Below are 17,803 nucleotides of genomic sequence, written 5' to 3'. Positions count from 1 at the left end.
GAGAGAGGTATAAATACCTTGCCAGCGTAATGGTGGATGATGAAGCCCTGGTTCCAGCTGTTAAAGTGCTCGTGGTTGGTGATCTGCGTTCTGAGCTTCTGCAGCATCGTCTGATCTGCGCCTTCACCCTTCGCATGCATAGTAGCACACACATCATCCAGTATACTCATGATGCCTGGAGGATTCTGGGAAAGGACACAAACAAATGATAATGAAATGCATTCATAATCATTTTGAGACATCCTATTAGCCATTATATTTTAATTTTTAATTTTCTCTTTTTGTTAGGGTTTTATTTTGGCTCTTGTTGATTCTTATGCAGCCTTGATAACAAGCAACCAGAGCCAAAATATCAATGCATTTTGATCTGCATTTGTGGAATACAAATAAAATCTTTCGTTAGTAGTAGTAGCAGCAGCAGTAGTATTATATAGTTATATAGTAGTAGTACTATAGTTTTAGATAATGTATAGCATGTTGCATTGCAGGTTGTTAACTTTTACCCCCATACTAGTACACAAAGATTTAAACATTCATGCCTAAAGTGTCTGAAACCGTTTTAGTCCACATTCACAGACCTTTCAAGCTTTATCAAAACTATTATCATACATTAATCTCCAGTGAAATCACACCTGTCAGAAAATTCAGACATCTCTCTATCCACACAGAGTCAAACAAAGGGAAAACAGCTTGTAAATTTCTCACAGACAAGCATTAGCTTTTAGCAGAGACACAGAAAATCACTTTCTCACATGCTGTCATACAGACATGGATGGTTAAGGTTCTCCCTTGTAGTGAATTTCATGGGTTTTTGTGTCTAGTCTCTCTGTGAGTGGAGCAAATTGAATTTGGAGGCATATCAACCATTTTGAGGCCATTAGACAAACAGTCATGGGAAGATAACTTCTTAGTGTGTTAATGTTAGTTTTATTGATTTAACTGCACTTGGCAAGGGCAGATAATATCCAGCTTTTGAAATAGATGGATGCTTGAATTTTACAGTTGGCGAAACTTACTAGTTTACTCTCAATGAGGTCACAGACGATCTTATTGTTGAAGTACTCTATGGGAGTCCATCGGATTCCTTCCTGTACATACTCCTCCTGAAGAGAGGAAAAATACAGAAAAGAAAAATGATAAAAAATGATCCTATACTAGGGTGGAGCATAAGTACTTCCTGTGCTGCCAGAACAAGGTTAAGGGAAAGGTGTGACTTAAAATGACAAGAGCCTTATTCACGATCCACATTACAACAACAACAATAAAAGCACAGGGGACTGATGAAGTGTTACCTGCTCAGCTTTCAGAGTCAGCTCAATGAAAATCTGCTGCAGCTTTTCATTCACAAAGTTGATGCAGAACTGCTCAAATCCATTTTTCTAAAAGGGCAAATGAAAACACAAAAGACAGATAGATACCTACGAACCAAACATAATACCAGTAGTCAAATGAAAACAAATAAGATGTAAATATCACAAACAATGATTCAACATTATTATTATCAATAGCACTTAAAAATACACAGTTTCTGCTTAAGAATTCTGCATTTTAGTGGTTAGTTGGAATTGGAGAAGAACAGGATCAAATTAAAAGGGTTGAAAGCCCTGTTATCAAGCTTTATCCTTCTTATGAAGACAACACAGGTAGTAATCTTAATGGTCTCAATACCAGATGCTAAACCAAGAGATTATCAGATTAGTCAAGCTCATTAATATGTTATCAGTTTACAAAAAGAGACGGGAACCAATCCAGACAATTAAAAATCAGACATCTCATTCCTCTTATCTCATTAGGAAGACTGGATAGCTACAAACTCAAATAGTGACTAGAAAAAAATATTTAAAAACACTCACCTGAAAAATCTCAAAGCCATAGATATCCAATACTCCAACGTTCAGCTCCTGATGGTCCTTAACCATGGCTTTATTGATTGACTAAAGAAAAACAGGAACCCATTCAGTGCTTATTTCTTCTGTAACTTCTGTTTTAAAAAGGGATGTAGGTGCATATTGCCTGTACCTCAACCAGGTAGTCAAAAACACGAGAGTGCAGAGCTTTGGAGAGGGCATCGCGTGTGAAACACGCTTGCTCCACGTTCAGCGTTACGTCTATGGACTCTGACTTGCCCCCCCACTTGCCGTCCATCTTACGGCTGGTGAGTTTTTCTTTAAGACGATGCTGATCGATGCCCAACAGGAAGGAAGGAAATGCCAAAACTATGAGAAGGAGGGAGAACAGTTTGGTAGAGTTAGACAAATTATATGTATCTATATAATTCTATATATTTGCACAGTAAGGCATGAGTGTTTCTAAATATATAATATACACTACTGTTCAAAAGTTTGGGGTGAATAAGATATTATAATGTTTTTGAATGTTTTTATGGTCATAAAGGTCATTCCTGTGATGGCGAAGCTATATATTTATATATTTTTCTCAGGACTTGTTGTTTAATATAAAAAAGTTCAAAAGAACAGCATTTATTTGAATTTAATAAATAAATTCAATATTTATTTATTAAATAAATAAAATGAATGCTTAATAAAAGCATTCATTTTATAAAAAAAACCAATCTTACTGACCCCAAACTGTAGAAATATAACAACACAGCATAACATTACTTTGCTTTTTCAAAAAAAGTTGAAGGAACAAAAAGGGGTACATCATAAAAATGACTCATGATAATTTCTTTCTGGGTAGTCACAGCAATAGATCTCCTCTGAGGAGAGGCACGGGTGAGACACCAGTCACTTACAGTCCTGAGGCTCACTCCATTTCTGACTCATCTCCTTAAAAAAGAAACTTCCCTCATTCAGCCCTGATAGGGATACAGTCCGTCATACTGCTTAAGTATGGTTCATTATTCAGATGTACGGTTGTGGTATGCAAAAACAACGCAACTATAAAAAGATCTGGGACTGTCCATGGTTCTCAACGCTACCATGATGTCAATCAAAGACCTCCATAAAAATCAATGGATTTGAAGATGTTATCTATAGAATTGATTTCCCAGAATGCATGAGCTCTTCGCATATGGTTTTGTCATAAGCAGGCAGCTGAGCAGTTGTGCCGTGTATGCTTTTTACATTGGCAAACCAACACTAAATGTGTGAAAGCCGCTGGCGGCAGACAGGAAGAGGGGTTGGGGGGCTGGGAACAGGAAAGGCACAGATTAACTTGGTCTGCTCCCAGCACAGCATGGCTTTATGCCACAGAAAACAGTCTCTGTCATTCAAATGCATTGCTCCAGGGGTGGGCTGGAAGTTCAGAGTTTCACTGTGTGTAATTTTATTGTGTGATGTAATATGCAGATACCAAGCGCATAAACAAAGCACTAATTTGGTGTGGCAAGACAGTTTGGCATGAGCTAATGCAGAAAAAAAAGCAGCAGTACATAGTTCAAACGAGGACACCAAAAACAAGGGACGACGCAAAACTGAGATTTGAAGAGTCTAGGTACATACACTCATCATTTTCTACAGCAGCATAATTCCCTGCTTCCTTAAAGTTGATGTTCCCAAGGTGAAGAATTCCAGCCACAATTTGCAGTACCAGGGCGCGGTCCATCCCTGAGATACCAATCACGTCCATGGCATGCTGGGGTCAGGCAAAGAGAGGAGAGGGGAGAGGGAATATGAAAAGAAGAGAAAGGGATATGAAAAATAGTTTGTCATATTTGAACAGGTAAAATCTTCATAGCTAAATAAGACTCCAAGGAGAGAAGAGCCTATCTCAAAATAGCAAGCTGCCTAAATCATACTTACCAAGGTTTCCTGGAAATCATGCTTGTCGTTAATATCGTCAACTTTATAGGAACCTGACTGGTTGAGGTAAGTGTAGTAATCCAGGTTTGTGATACCTAGACTGCTTTTCTGGTCTGCACTGGCTCCCTCTATTAGCTATGAAGAGAAATTATATATTTTATTACATAAAATATGTTTCAGAGTTTTCATAAAAGTATGTTATTCAACTTCAGATTAAAAAAAAAAATTAAAACCAAGAGTTTTTTTGTTGCGTGAAGGTTATATTAAAACTTTTTTGTAACATTTTATAAACTTTTTGCAATCTAATAATTTTTTAAGGAAACAACAGTGTCAGTGAGGAGCTTGTCTGAGATGAAATATAAGAAAAGAAAATGAAAAAATGAGGGCTGTGCAATGAATAATCGCGATTAATCGCATCCAAAAAGAAGAAACCCCAAAATACAAAAAGTCCTAAATAACAACCATAAGAAACAGTCAAACTCTCCAAACTAGTGAAGTAGAAACAGCAGCGAGGAGACCTCATTAAGAGGAGGTCAGACAGTCCCTCCCTCTTCCAAAGAGCTCTCAAGTGGTAAACTCAAAACAACGTGACCTGCTTTTCAGAGCCAAATGGCTCCATCTTCCCTTTCCTGGATTTTACTGTGGTTATTCATGCAATTTTTCCTCATAACATTGTGTACTTATGCTACTGACGTTCACAGTGACATTTTCTGAGCGAAGAAGCCCACCTCATGTCCTGATTCTCACCTGGTAGAAGATGTGGAAGCTCCTCTCTCCAGGATTCCTCATCACCACGCGTGATTTTTCCAAAAGGAAGTTGAAGATTTTCCCACCATCTGGCTCCCCGCCGGAACTGAACTGAATCTCAAAGTATTTCCCCTGTCAGTGAAGATGAATGTTAAAAAGGCACAGATGTGATATACTGCAGGTGGATGTGCATATGCCCAGAACAGAAAATAAATAAATGGGTGCTTTGACACACACGCACACAAACACTCTTCACTATCATTTATGTGTCTCTCTCTGTCCATTTATGTGTGCTGTGTTGTCCACAGTTACCAGACATGCCCAGACTTAAACCTGTAATGACATTACCAGCCCCTGTAAGACCCCTGAACTCATCAAAATGGTTTTCAATCTACAAAACACTCCTATCCACTACATCATCCATTTGTATTACTTCTAATTCATTCTTCTTTAAAACAAAACTACACCAGTCCCAAAATCAAGACATGTGTGGGCATAATGTAGCAGAACTGCAAGTAAATATGGCGTACAACATAGTTTGTAATGGCTTCTTTGGCTTGTTCTTTCAAAACATTGTTCTTTCTTTCTTTCTTTCTTTCTTTCTTTCTTTCTTTCTTTCTTTCTTTCTTTCTTTCTTTCTTTCTTTAAACTGGATGATCACCCTGTTTTTGCTGGTTCTAGTGCAACTGTGTTCCTCTCAAATTTATCCTGAACACAAGATACACCCAAACACAAGACGTCTGCTGTCTTCCATAAAATAAATCTATGGGAGGATGAATGATGCTTACAAATCGACTGGAATTGTTGTTCCTCACTGTCTTAGCATTCCCGAAGGCCTCCAGAAGAGGGTTTGACTGCAGAATGATGTCTTTGACATGCTGTGTAGAGAGAAACAGGAAAAAGAGAGGGATTGAGAGTCAAAAAGTGGCCTAAATCACCTGAATCCACCCTACACACACACACACACACACACACACACACACTGATATCAGAACATGTGCACATTCCACACAGAATTTGCACAGCATCGTCTAGTTTGAGCCATTTCACTCCGCAGCCAAGAGACAGAGACAGATGTAGAAGTTCTGGGGTATCCAAAAACCATCACTGTTTATAACATTAGACTTCTGGAGACTGAAGTCCCGTTTTTACGTCCTTATCGTGCAGATGTAATGCACAAACCGCATAATGATATTTAAAGGGCACCTATTGTGATTTACCTTTCCTTTGTGTGTAATATAGCTTTTTGTGCATGTAAACACCAAAGGGAGTTCATTTCTCCAACAAAAAACACCCATTTGTACTAGTCCTGCCATTATTTCCATGACTTCTTAAAACATGATCATCAGGTTTTAAACAAACGTATGGAAGTCATGAAGCCTGAGTGATGCTGTCATTGAAGCAAAAGGCGGAAAACCCACATGAAGGTCTCAAAGTCATGTTAATTTTCACTCAAAATGTTGTGCATAATACATGTATTTTCACAATGGGTTCTTAGACTTTTGGACTGGACTGTATATACACTCATCAACAAAGGGTTCATTTAGTCAGATTAATGAAATCAACAAGTGTCAGTCCTCTGACTCTGAGCTCACTCACATGGGGGACACAGATCAGAGGGGGATTGTGGGGGACAGATGGCTGCTGGTTGGATTTAGGGGATGAAAGAAAAATTCTAAAAAATTAAGGTAGAGCAATGATGTCAGATGAGCCCAACTTTCTGTCTAACATTAACTGTCAGGAAGAGTGTCAGTAAAGTTAACTAATCCTGATAGTGTGTCTGCATGTGGTGCAACAGTTTAATGTTAGTTTATTCTGTGCAACCCACCTGAACTCTAGGACCTCCACCTGAAATTTTGGAGATGTAGCTCATGATGTACTTTGCTGCTACGGTCTTCCCTGCTCCGCTCTCACCACTGTGAAGAACAAAGAAAAAGATGACAATATTAAGTTAATTCTGTAAAAATAAATGAAATGAACAGTAATATTTCACAATATTTTCCGGTTTCTAATGATTTTTATTATTAACAAAATGCAGACTTTCTGAACATAAAAGAAAACATTATTCTAAAAATATAAAAGAAAATCTTACTAATCCCAAACTTTTGAACAGTAGTGTATATACAGATACATGTATAGATCATAAAAACATAATATATTGCTATTATACAGTACATATATTAGGCTAAGATATACATGTAGTAGTGACAAAAATGATTGTTAAAAATAACAGCAACTGCATTTAATGTTTTAACAATCACAATTTGCATGAGCATATTAAAAACTCACATTTCTTTCACCTACAGCAGTTTAAAAACAAGAACAGGAGGGCGTTAACAAGCAAAACCAGCCTCTTGTCCGCCCCACAGCACAATACTAAAATCTGCTCAGCAAGCTTTTAAGAGGGTCAGAGAGGGTTTAGTAGTTTCTTATCCTCAATTAATGCAGATCAAGTAGAATGGTGTCGTCGAGAGAGGAATTCCTTTAATTAACTATATGTTTCTATATTACTCTATAGTGAGCTACAGTCTGCATTGTGTTGCTGGATAATGGGAGCACAGGCTTATTTACATAATATGTGAATGGCTTGTTTGAATACAGAATCCACATAAAACAAAAGGTTTGTTTATGTGGTCAGTCATTTTCTTACGAGACAATCTGTACAGTAAATGCCAAAAAACAGCACACGCGCACACACACACACACACACACACACACACACACACACGCACACACACTATGTTCACAAAGGCTGTACTTATGTGATTAAAATACAGTAAAAACAGTAATTTTCTGAAATATTATTTCTGTTTCCTCTCTTTTTCTATTTTAATATATTTTAATGTAATGTATTTCTATGTAATTTATTCCTGTGATGGCAAAGCTGAATTTTCAGCATCATTACTCTAGTCTTCATTGTCACATGATCCTTCAGAAAGCATTCTAATATGCCGATTTGATGCTCATTTATTATTATTATTATTATTATTATCAATGTTGAAATCAGTTGTGCTGCTAAATATTTTTGTGGAAACTGTGATAATTACAGTTATAAATGTCTTTTTTTTACATACTATAAAATAAAAGCATCAATTTACTTTCAAAGAAAAAAAGGACGGTAGCACAGTCCTGTTCCGCATGTACATACTACTGTAAGTACTTCTTATAGCAATTACAATAACTGGGTAACTTATAATTAGGTACTAACACTGAACCTACCCCTAAACCTAATATTATACCATATAGTTAACTTATATTACCAGTACTTTCTTGGGTAAGGAGGACACGTACTGTAAAATAAAGTGTAACCAAACATATGTACACATACAGTATATATACATAATACATATTCATATAGCCAAGGAAACATACAGGAAAATTTGCTGATGAAAATGTCATTCATTAATCGTGTTTGGAAACACTGGCTCCATTTCTTTTCCTTCAGTTGCTTTACCCTCTACTTGCATTCTTCCGCTTGCCCTTTGCCTTGGCAGAGCCATACATATTGAGATGTATGTGGTTTGGCGGATGATGACACAAGGAGCTGGTTTATTTTTCTATATTTCTTCTATTACCCATGTCAGTAATACCGTTTCGAGAAGGCACAGCTGTGGCGTATTAAAGGAGGCTTGGGGAAGTGGTAAGAAGTCCATTACATCACACAGCAGTGGTACTACACACCTTTCATTTCACATCGTTCTATCCTGAGAGCCTTGCAATACACGCAGAAAAAACTTCTCGTGGCGGCTCCAAGAGTTCTTACAAGAGATTTAGTCCGCCATGTGGTTCTCATTCCTTTGTCTTGCGAGTTTATAGGCTCTCCACCTTAAAGGAAATGTCCCTGCTCGGATACAGGCGATGAAAGCTCTGGGAACACACTCTTATTGTACACTGTATACTCAGTCCACTTAGATTAATTGTCCATGACTATTTTTAAACGGCGATTTGTAATTTGTATGCTGTAATGCTTATTTTTCAACTTCCTGCATACGTTTGTTGACCAAAAATGGACACAGAGAGAAAGAAAGAGAGACACATCAGCCATTCAGTCTCATTCAGTAAGTGACGAGTCATGAGACTGATTATTCAGCAGCTGAAACATCAGCTCAGCAAATACAGCACTGGCTCACACTGATGAGTGGGAATGCTTTTGTACAGTATATCATACTGTACAGACCACCAGGTCTGCCATACTAACAAGATGAAGTGTTACTGATCTCAGCGAAATGGTCAGTTTATTTGTCCTTTAACACATACAAAGCCTAATTATGTAAATAAATGGCTTCCTCTGTTGGGAGAGTAAGACAGATTCTGCCACATCCTTCCACATTGTTTCCACCAAACAATACTGATCTAACGTACCATTATACCACCATACACAATGAAGATCACAACATTCCAAACAAAATACCTAAAAAAATCATAGATTGTGGCAATATACACTACTGTTCAAAAGTTTGGGGTCAGTAAGTTTATTTTTTAAATAAAAAATAATACTTTTATTCAGTGGACACATTAAATTGATCAAAAGTGACTTCTACATTGTTAAAAAAAATATGTTTAAAATAAATGCTGCTCTCTTGAAGCCTCTGTTCTCCAAAGAATCCTTAGAGTATCCTTGTTTCCACAAAAATATTAAGCAGCACAACTGTTTTCAACATTTACTATTTTTAAACAACTTTTAAATTGTAGTATATATTTCACAATTCACAATAGTGCTGTTTTTACTGTATGTTTTTTTTTAATCAAATAAATGCTTGGTAAGCAAAAAATCCCAAACTTTTGAAAGGTAACTGGCCATGCGAAAAGGATCTTTTTTTGATGCATAATGGTCCTGTGCCTGTTCTAACCAAAATACAGCTTGACCACAGGATGCCTGGGCAGCAATTTCATGGTTTTGTTTACTAATCTGGATCATCACAATTCCACTTCCAGTCTCTTTATGTGGTCTAACTGAACTGGAAGCACTTTTCCCGCTATACAATCAAATGGGTGAGAAAAATGCTGAAACTGAAGTCACTTACTATGAAGTAAGCACTACAGTCACCATCCAGCCCACAGGTGACTATGCGATCTGAAAGAAATGGCCCAGGTCAGCAGTGAAAATTTCCATGTTAGCAACTTCCCCTCCTTCACCATGTTGTTTTCTTAAACTAAGGTGGGGTAAAATTCCCCAACTTTTTTTAACCTGGACAACTAGCAGCACCAAAAAAATGCTGTTTAGCAAATTAGTAAATTCTTTGCTCATTCCTAGAACGCACACCACTTGTTGAGCCGGAAGTTGACTGCTGTACAACTAGCTGCTGTACAAACAAACAGTGCAATATTGAATGCACTAAAGAACCACAGTGTTCACTTTTCAGAAGGTAAATATCAGAAAAAATATGAATAAATATTAAACTGAGATATATTAAAGTGTTCAAAAAAGTTGTTTAAAGTGCCCGTGAACCGGGAGTTGCAAACAACTTTTCTCCAGTGTGACGCATTTGTGAAATGTAATATTAAACAGAGGGCAGGGTTTTACTTTAGCACTCCTCCTCTCTATCTCTGCTCATAGCAGACTAACGGCTTGAGGCGAGTGGTTAAGCGTTTTCAACCCAAGCCGTCAAACTGACGTCATCAGAAAAAGAACGCCATTCCAGACTGGAAGTAACTTTTCAGACTTTGATTAAAGATTACCACGGCAAAAAAAAAAATCTTTGAATTAACTTGCACGGATTAATTGTTCACCAAAAGACATAGTAATATGCGCTAAAAAAGTAAATAGGGTAAATTTTGATTTCATGTTGCCTTTAAAGTGTAATAGGAAATATTGACACTCCTTATGTCATGTGGCTCTCCAATCAAGAAACTTGTTTTGACTCACTGACTCTTCATGAATTACCGGATTACTTCATAACGAACCACTATTAATACTAAGCAATATTACACCCATCTCAAATGGCTGTTCAGTGAATTTTCCTCCATTTACAGTAGCCTTACAAGGGCCTTACAAGTGCATTTCCTGTGCTCTAGCAGGAAGCACAGGTAACAAAAGCTCTTGTGCGTTGTGTCCCCTACATCCTGGAGAAAATATAACAATAGACAAAGTAATTTTACATCCTTTGGTCTTTATTTTGTATATAATATATCATCAAAAGGGGGTAAAGTTATACTCAACCACTGAGGCTGTTGGACTTGTTGAATCTGTTCTATTCAAATGTAATTTGACTGTATACACCCTCAATAACATAACCACAACAGTAATGAGGATTTATTCACTCCAACTGACAGCCAGGTGACTCTCCCACTGCAATGTCATGCAACCTAATTGTATGTCACACCCTTTCTACGTCACACATAAACAGAATGGAGCAACAATTAGTCTTCATGTTTAAAAAGTAGAACTGCCAGTTTAACATGTTCATTTTGTATAAATAATTATATAAAGAATAGCACAATAGTCAGAGCCGATAGTGTTGTGTGTAGTGGTCATGTTAACCGAATATTTTCTGTCACTGACTGAATTTTTTTTTATCAGTTATGGAAAAATAAATGCATAATCTAGCCTATATGCTGGTCATGTAAGATCATGATTAAAAATGAATATTTTAACAAACAAAAAAAAGCTATTTAAAGCTGCAGTCTGTAGTTTTTCCTCTTTGTCTCTCTGTTCGAAATCTGCAATTGCAGTTGTTTGCGGAATTATCAACTTTGCGTGGGTTGTGCCTCGGCACGGCCCAGCGCGGGTGAATCCAATGTTTTGAGGAGAATGTGTGGCTGTCAGTCACAGCGCCGGTGTGGATACTGTCATTCGGAATCACAGATACTTTTTGGAAGTATGACCAACATAATAATTTTCACCGGAAAATGTAATTTGAACAAATAAGTAACATCCACTTTTGTTCTGACCAACTAAGGGGAAAAAAGCATTGCAGTGAATCGCGCTGATTAAATCTAACGATCACTTATCATATCACGTCAAACCGTGCAAATTATACTTTGTTCTCAAATTGTTAATGTTAAGAACATCAGCATTGCGTGACTACATTCCGATATTATCCTTGTTTTCGCATGGGCCCGGTTGCAATCGCTTTTTTTCGGTAGCCACTCCGAAGTCCGAACAAAGTCTTTTGCATTTTACATTGGGTGAATCTTCAGTTGTCATTGGTGATTGTCGTTTGAACCTTTCTGGATCCGCCATCAAATTGATAAGTTTAATTATATCAAGTGCTGTGAGAAAAGGCTATAAATCTCCACCTCCTACATCCTCACACGCAATATAGCCGACTAGCCGAGACTCCTTTATGTGTACAGAGGTGACGTAATGACGCAAAGACATGCTTGATTTTCCCGCCGAAATCCACCAGTACCACTGGATTTATAAACATTATTACAAGCCGTTTTGAATCGAGCTAATGCAAGCAGATAGTTTTGAACACTGTCTGGTTATGTACTAGGTCAATTTATTTTGGATAATTTTTAACCCAAAAAAATTACGGACTGCAGCTTGAATGTCTTAATATCTTTGAAATGTGAAAATTAAAATGACTGGTAATAAAAGATTATGACAGAATTTTTACTACCATAAAAAATAAGAAAGTCTAACGCAACCACTGAGCGCAACTGTGCCTCTGGCGACCCGAGTTCGATTCCCGGCTCTAGGTCAGAGCCTAGGTCTATAGTCCCATTCCTCTCTCTCCACCCTATGCTTTCCTGTCTGATCTCCACACTGTTCTATCCAATAAAGCCATACAAAACAATAATAACACATTCAAAACTAGCACATTTAATCGTGTGCGTAAATGGCATAGTGTATTTTCCAAACAGCAAGATGTTGTTACACAACCAAAGATGTGTACATAGGTCAGAATTAAAATAGAATTAAAAGATAGAAGAACAGACCAAAACAAATAAAATAGGAACAAAACAACCAATTTATAGAATATATACTACAGCAGCCTAATGTTATGTATTCCAAACTATCTTCATCTGGGGGCTTTTTATTTTAGGATTTTTTGGATTTATTCCAATCAATTTGATTAATTAATCAGAATTAAATGTAAATAGTTCAGTTAAAACGCGTAAAAAAGGAATCCTAATAATGATAATTGCTAATTAAGATTATTGTGACTAAAAGCACCTACAGTCTAAACAGCAAGTTTGATGTTTAGAGATGATATGTTCAGTTCAAGTTAAAAAGTTCTCTCACCTGATAATGACACACTGGTTCTCACGATCAATCATCATGTTTCTGTACATGTTATCGGCTAGAGCGTAGATATGAGGAGGGTTCTCATACTGAGCCTGAGAGAGAGGGGGGAAATGGAGAAAAGCAGATACATTTCATAATTTACATTACGGTTCATATTTAGGATGGCCTGGGCTCAGATTTATAAATAAGCTACTGTGTGGCATACGAGTCAAAACACATGCAATGGTCTTTTCTGCAGCCTCCACAAGCTAATGATTATTGACAGCAACCATAAGCTTGATGAGGAGCCAAGAGTGTGGTTGAGTACATAGACCCGTACATGCTGTTCTGTGGAGGTATAGCCAGGTGGCTTCAATGGGTAAGGCAGGCCTGTGCAACTACTTTTCTGATTAAGAATGCAGCTGTTAAAAGCTGCACCACACCTACACACTTTTTTTTTTTAAACTATTAAAATCATAACTGAAACTATTATGATTTCCAATGGCTAGAGCTTTTTACAACAAAACTGTTTCTTGGACACCATAGCAGTGTTATATTAGTATTATTAGTATTATTATATACGATTATAGTGTTTATTAATATTTAGAATTAACTTTTATTTTTATATTTTCAGCTTTTATTTTCATTTAAGTTTAAGTAATTTAGTGATGTCCCTTTTTTATATATTTATGTAAAAATATTTTTTATATTTAGCTGTATTTTTTTATTTATTTTTTTCAATTTTAGTTTTAGTAATTTTAGTACTTCAACTTATTTTATTTCAGTTATTTGCTAAGGCAATATGTGTAGTAGTAGTTTTAGTTATCAATAACACTGCACCACAGTAAACAGTCAATTCTGGATCAGGACTAAACTTCAGGAAACCATAAAAGACAACTTACTGCGCCTTGGTACATCTCTATTTCTTTGTCCCCAAAGTAAGGCATTAGTTTGAAAGGGTTTATTGAGATGAGTACAGGACCAATGTATGTCTGCAGGAGAAGGTCAAGGCTCAAAAGATTGAGAAAGAAAAGGGACAGTTTACTTCAAAAGCCTAATCTGTAGCTATGACTTTCTCTTTCCTGTTGAACACACACACACACACACACACACACACACACACACACACACACACACACACACACACACACACACACACACACACACACACACACACACACACACACACACACACACACACACACACACACACACACACACACACACACACACACACACACACACACACACACGTTTTTACAATGGACATCAATGGGACCCAATGTTGGTTTGGTACCAAAATGACTTTCATTATGTGGACAAAAAACAGTTGAAATGCTAATTTTCTTCTTTTGTGTTCCAAAGAAAATAATACAGTTTTGGAGTGTCATGATCGTGAGTAAATTTGTGGATGACTAAATATTTCTATACAAAATATGTATCTCTCTCTCTCTCTATGTAAAACTGTTAGATTGAAAACTCTCTCTCTGAAAACTATTAGAGGTTTAGCATTCACAATTGTGGAAAACATTCACAATAGAGGAAAACCTCTTGGACCATTTTACTCATTGTGGTTGGTAATACTCAGAGAGTATTCATAAAACGTTGGCTGGACTGGCAGATGAAAAATGGCCTGAGTGTGAATAATGGACTGGTGACATCAGTGAAGAGTGATATGTGGCTGCAGTGAAGATTTTGGTTAATGGGTCAGAGCCTTATTAAGATGCTGTTGCTCTCTCCTCTGAATGCAATGGGAAGAGAACAGCCGGCAGTGAGTGATTGGAGCTGGCCCTAAGTTCCTCACTGCAAATAAAGGAAGTATTGAGCCTGGCATGCTGTGACCTCATTTCCATATGCTGCTGACTGGAACACTTTGGTGTTGTTGCTATTTTCTGACCACAATCACAGGACTGATTTGGGACCAAAATGGCCAGAGTCTGCTAAGACTCCATAAACCTAATAAGGGCAGAAAATAGAAATACACTGCCAGTGAGGTTTTCATCAAGAAATGTTGCGATTTATCAAGGAGGTCATTTTTAGTGCCAGTAATGTGTGCTGAATTAGACATGAACCCTGCCAAGTACATTGGGTTCAAATAGAAGAGAGGTAAACCAGCATTCTTTGGCTGCCTTCAGCAATCTAAGCTCTCAGCATCACACATGCGGCTTTGATCAAAAACAGTCCCTGCTACTGTGGGAAAATAGGACAACATGGATTTGGAAGTTGTACCAGAGTTTAAGGACAACTTTCGTCATCGTTCAATGTCAGTGTTTAGTGAAACTTTAGTAAAAATAAACCCAATCAAGATGTAATCTTCACTCAAGTAGATGGAATCCAAGAACAGTTTTCTAGTGAGCCACAGGAAAACATCCATCTGCAAAGACCTCCCTATTTAGGACCATTTTCATATCAGATTAAGATATTAGCAAGTTAGACAGAGAGACTAAAGCTGGGCAAGGATACAAAAATATAGTCATCCATGTATCTCTTCTTGAGGTTTTCTACAATGGCATCCTCGCTGATCTTGGAGAGCAGCACCATGTCATCCACTCCACTCTGCTTGACATTGTGGCTTTGCCAGTGGTACCGGTAGTGTCCCCGGCTCCCCTGTGAAAGCAAACACAAACAAGAAACTCTCGTTAGACTGTATACACACCCATAGCTTTTGTGTAGCAGGCTAGCTGGCAGAAACTGAATTAGCATATCCCAAACTAGACATTCCATGACTAGACTTTCCTTTAAGGATAGCATCATATTTTTAATGTCTAAATACTTTCTCTCATCACAAAGTAAGCAAGCCATTAGCCATAGTTTGCCTTCAGAATGTAAACATTGCAGATCTGTTGAATTTTTTTAACACTGTGTTTGTTCAATGAACTTTTTCTAAATGAAAGAGTATGAGTTTTGGGCGGTTTTGGGCCTGTCCATGTGGTACCTAAGCAACAACAATTACCCGGTCACTACAAAATGCTTCTAAAACTTACCTTAAAAAAAGTTACTTAAACCAGCCTAAGCTTGTTTGTTAGTCTTAGCAGCTGGTTTAAGATGGCCTACGAGTCCAAGGTGGTGATTAACTAGCAACCTGAAAATGGCACAAAATGGCTCTAAAACTAGCCAGCAGACCAACTAAATAGTGTTGTTATTGTTAACTAAAAATAAAACTTTGTACAAAATTTTTCGGTAATTGAGGCTGAAATAAAATATAAACATTACACGAAAACCTTAAAGTTCAAGAAACTAAAAATTAGAATTGTTGCCTTGAATTTAATAAGGTTAAACTATAAAATCACTAAAACTGAATTAACAGTTAACACTATATAGAAATATATTATTAAAAGCACATAAAAATGACTTAAATGACTAGAAATAAAATTGAAAAATAAAACTAAATTCAAAATATTAATAAATACTACAGCAGTAAAATAACACTGCAACTAAGGCCAGTGAATCAGCTAAGGCTGGTTTAAGATGTTTTGATCAGAAGGGTATGAATGAATTTCTATTTGATATTGTGGTCCTTCCGTTGATATCATATTATTAGCCATATTTAAGGTATCATGAAAACCCCTATGCACCGAACTACCTTTTCGCCTGTGCAGTGGCAGATGGGGAGTTAGGAAGTTGTTGATAAACCTGTTCAGAAACAAATTTTGCAATCGTGTTTAATGCCGCCACTGACAGAGACATTACACACTTTACTTCCATTCTGAATCTCATTCAGTCATGAACACTGATAAACAGTACATTGCTGCTGACAACAGTTAATGTGAGCAAACCGTCCACTCAGCGAAATGACCACGTCCAATTCCCCCGCCAGCAGCACTTTTAACACAGCTCGTTCTTTTTCACCGCAGCAGATGTTGATTTTGTTTTTCTAAACCGATGAAAAGTGCATGGTCAGGAGTCTCCCTAAAGCTCCTTGAGTACTAACACTTCTTTTGATCTTCTCCTGATGTTCTCACCATTTCTCCTCTTCTCCCTTGTCCCCCTTTTTACCTACCTTCCCATTTCAGTCTCCTTCTGCTTTCGCTCTAGTAATGTTTTTGCAGAGGGTGTGTCTCCAGAGAGCTTGGGTCATTCATCATGGGACATGAGTCAACAGCTTCTGGCTACCGTTCTGAGGTCACAATGGCCCCGCCGTGAGGAACCGGCCACTTACTCCGAACGACACAAAGCCTCAAGTGCATTTGACAGGACATCAAAAGAGATGCGTACAATGAGTGTGACTCAGGAATGAGGTCAGATACAGAAAGAGAGCCAGGCACTGCAGACACAAACAGTGAGTGTACCGCTTTGGAGAGCACATGATCCAAACGCACTGCTGTTTTAAACATTTCCCTCTGTTATGTTCAGTCATTTATGATTTGAAGGCCACATTTGTCTATTCTTTTCTTGCAGCGATTTTCCCAAGCTGAAGAATGCCATGACAATGATATGAGGTAAACTGGAAAGTCATTTAACATTCTCAAAATTGTACATTCCACAGACTGAAAAACTCTCAATCTAGCTGCGCAGGAAAGCAGAAGCAGACCAAGTATGGAAGATTTTTTTTCCTCCCTTTAAGGACTAATTAACTTGCCGTCGTAAACGAGCACAGTACAAGTTCGAGGTAAATTACAGGAAAATAAAGGAACACAATAACCGCTGAACACCATGACGACAATAAGGTACTTCACCTGAACATTATTAGTAGTGGAACTGCCTCAAAAGCAATTAAGGAGGAAAGCAGCGTTTTAAATAGAACAGTAAACACTTCTTTCAGATCTTTACAGACTGTTTTGTTTAGTTTATTTTCGCATATATTACAGAGAGAGAGAGAGAGAGAGAGAGTTCATTGTCCTGTGGCTGTTTTTCTAATTATATTGAACCCTTTCTTTCACAGTGTTTAAGTTAACATCACTGTCACAACACAGGACACAGAAACACCTGAAAATGATCTTCATTCCCAGCTCTTGTTCCTTATAAACTGTGAGCCAAAGCAAATACATGCAAAACAGGATGCTATATGAACAACACAATGACTTAAAATGGGACTTAAATAATAATAATCATCATCATCATAATATAAAGACATCGCTGGTTGGCTTAGTATGATCTTTTACTGTTCATTCATTTGTAC

The 17,803-nt window shown here is 37.4% G+C and overlaps 1 protein-coding gene across 3 annotated transcripts in view; it reads right to left on the bottom strand.

The window, feature by feature from the left end:
* myo1ea (myosin IEa) overlaps positions 1 to 17,803 on the bottom strand; it is a 48,516-nt gene that overhangs the window by 15,163 nt on the left and 15,550 nt on the right. For all 3 annotated transcript variants that reach the window (XM_079597261.1, XM_079597262.1, XM_079597263.1), the window contains exons 2-14: positions 15,148 to 15,291; positions 13,587 to 13,676; positions 12,703 to 12,797; positions 6,340 to 6,427; positions 5,300 to 5,389; positions 4,512 to 4,643; positions 3,765 to 3,899; positions 3,465 to 3,597; positions 2,020 to 2,216; positions 1,854 to 1,934; positions 1,293 to 1,379; positions 1,017 to 1,103; positions 18 to 185 (exon numbers count right to left, since the gene is read on the bottom strand). In XM_079597261.1, coding sequence (XP_079453387.1) covers positions 18 to 185; positions 1,017 to 1,103; positions 1,293 to 1,379; positions 1,854 to 1,934; positions 2,020 to 2,216; positions 3,465 to 3,597; positions 3,765 to 3,899; positions 4,512 to 4,643; positions 5,300 to 5,389; positions 6,340 to 6,427; positions 12,703 to 12,797; positions 13,587 to 13,676; positions 15,148 to 15,291 — 1,527 coding nt within the window. The remainder of the gene's footprint in view (positions 1 to 17; positions 186 to 1,016; positions 1,104 to 1,292; positions 1,380 to 1,853; positions 1,935 to 2,019; positions 2,217 to 3,464; positions 3,598 to 3,764; positions 3,900 to 4,511; positions 4,644 to 5,299; positions 5,390 to 6,339; positions 6,428 to 12,702; positions 12,798 to 13,586; positions 13,677 to 15,147; positions 15,292 to 17,803) is intronic.

Source organism: Phoxinus phoxinus (assembly GCF_949152265.1).
Source record: "Phoxinus phoxinus genome assembly, chromosome: 2".
In the NCBI taxonomy this organism is placed as follows: domain Eukaryota; kingdom Metazoa; phylum Chordata; class Actinopteri; order Cypriniformes; family Leuciscidae; genus Phoxinus; species Phoxinus phoxinus.
Note: the sequence above shows the minus strand (reverse complement) of the source record. Positions and strands in the feature narration are given on the sequence as shown.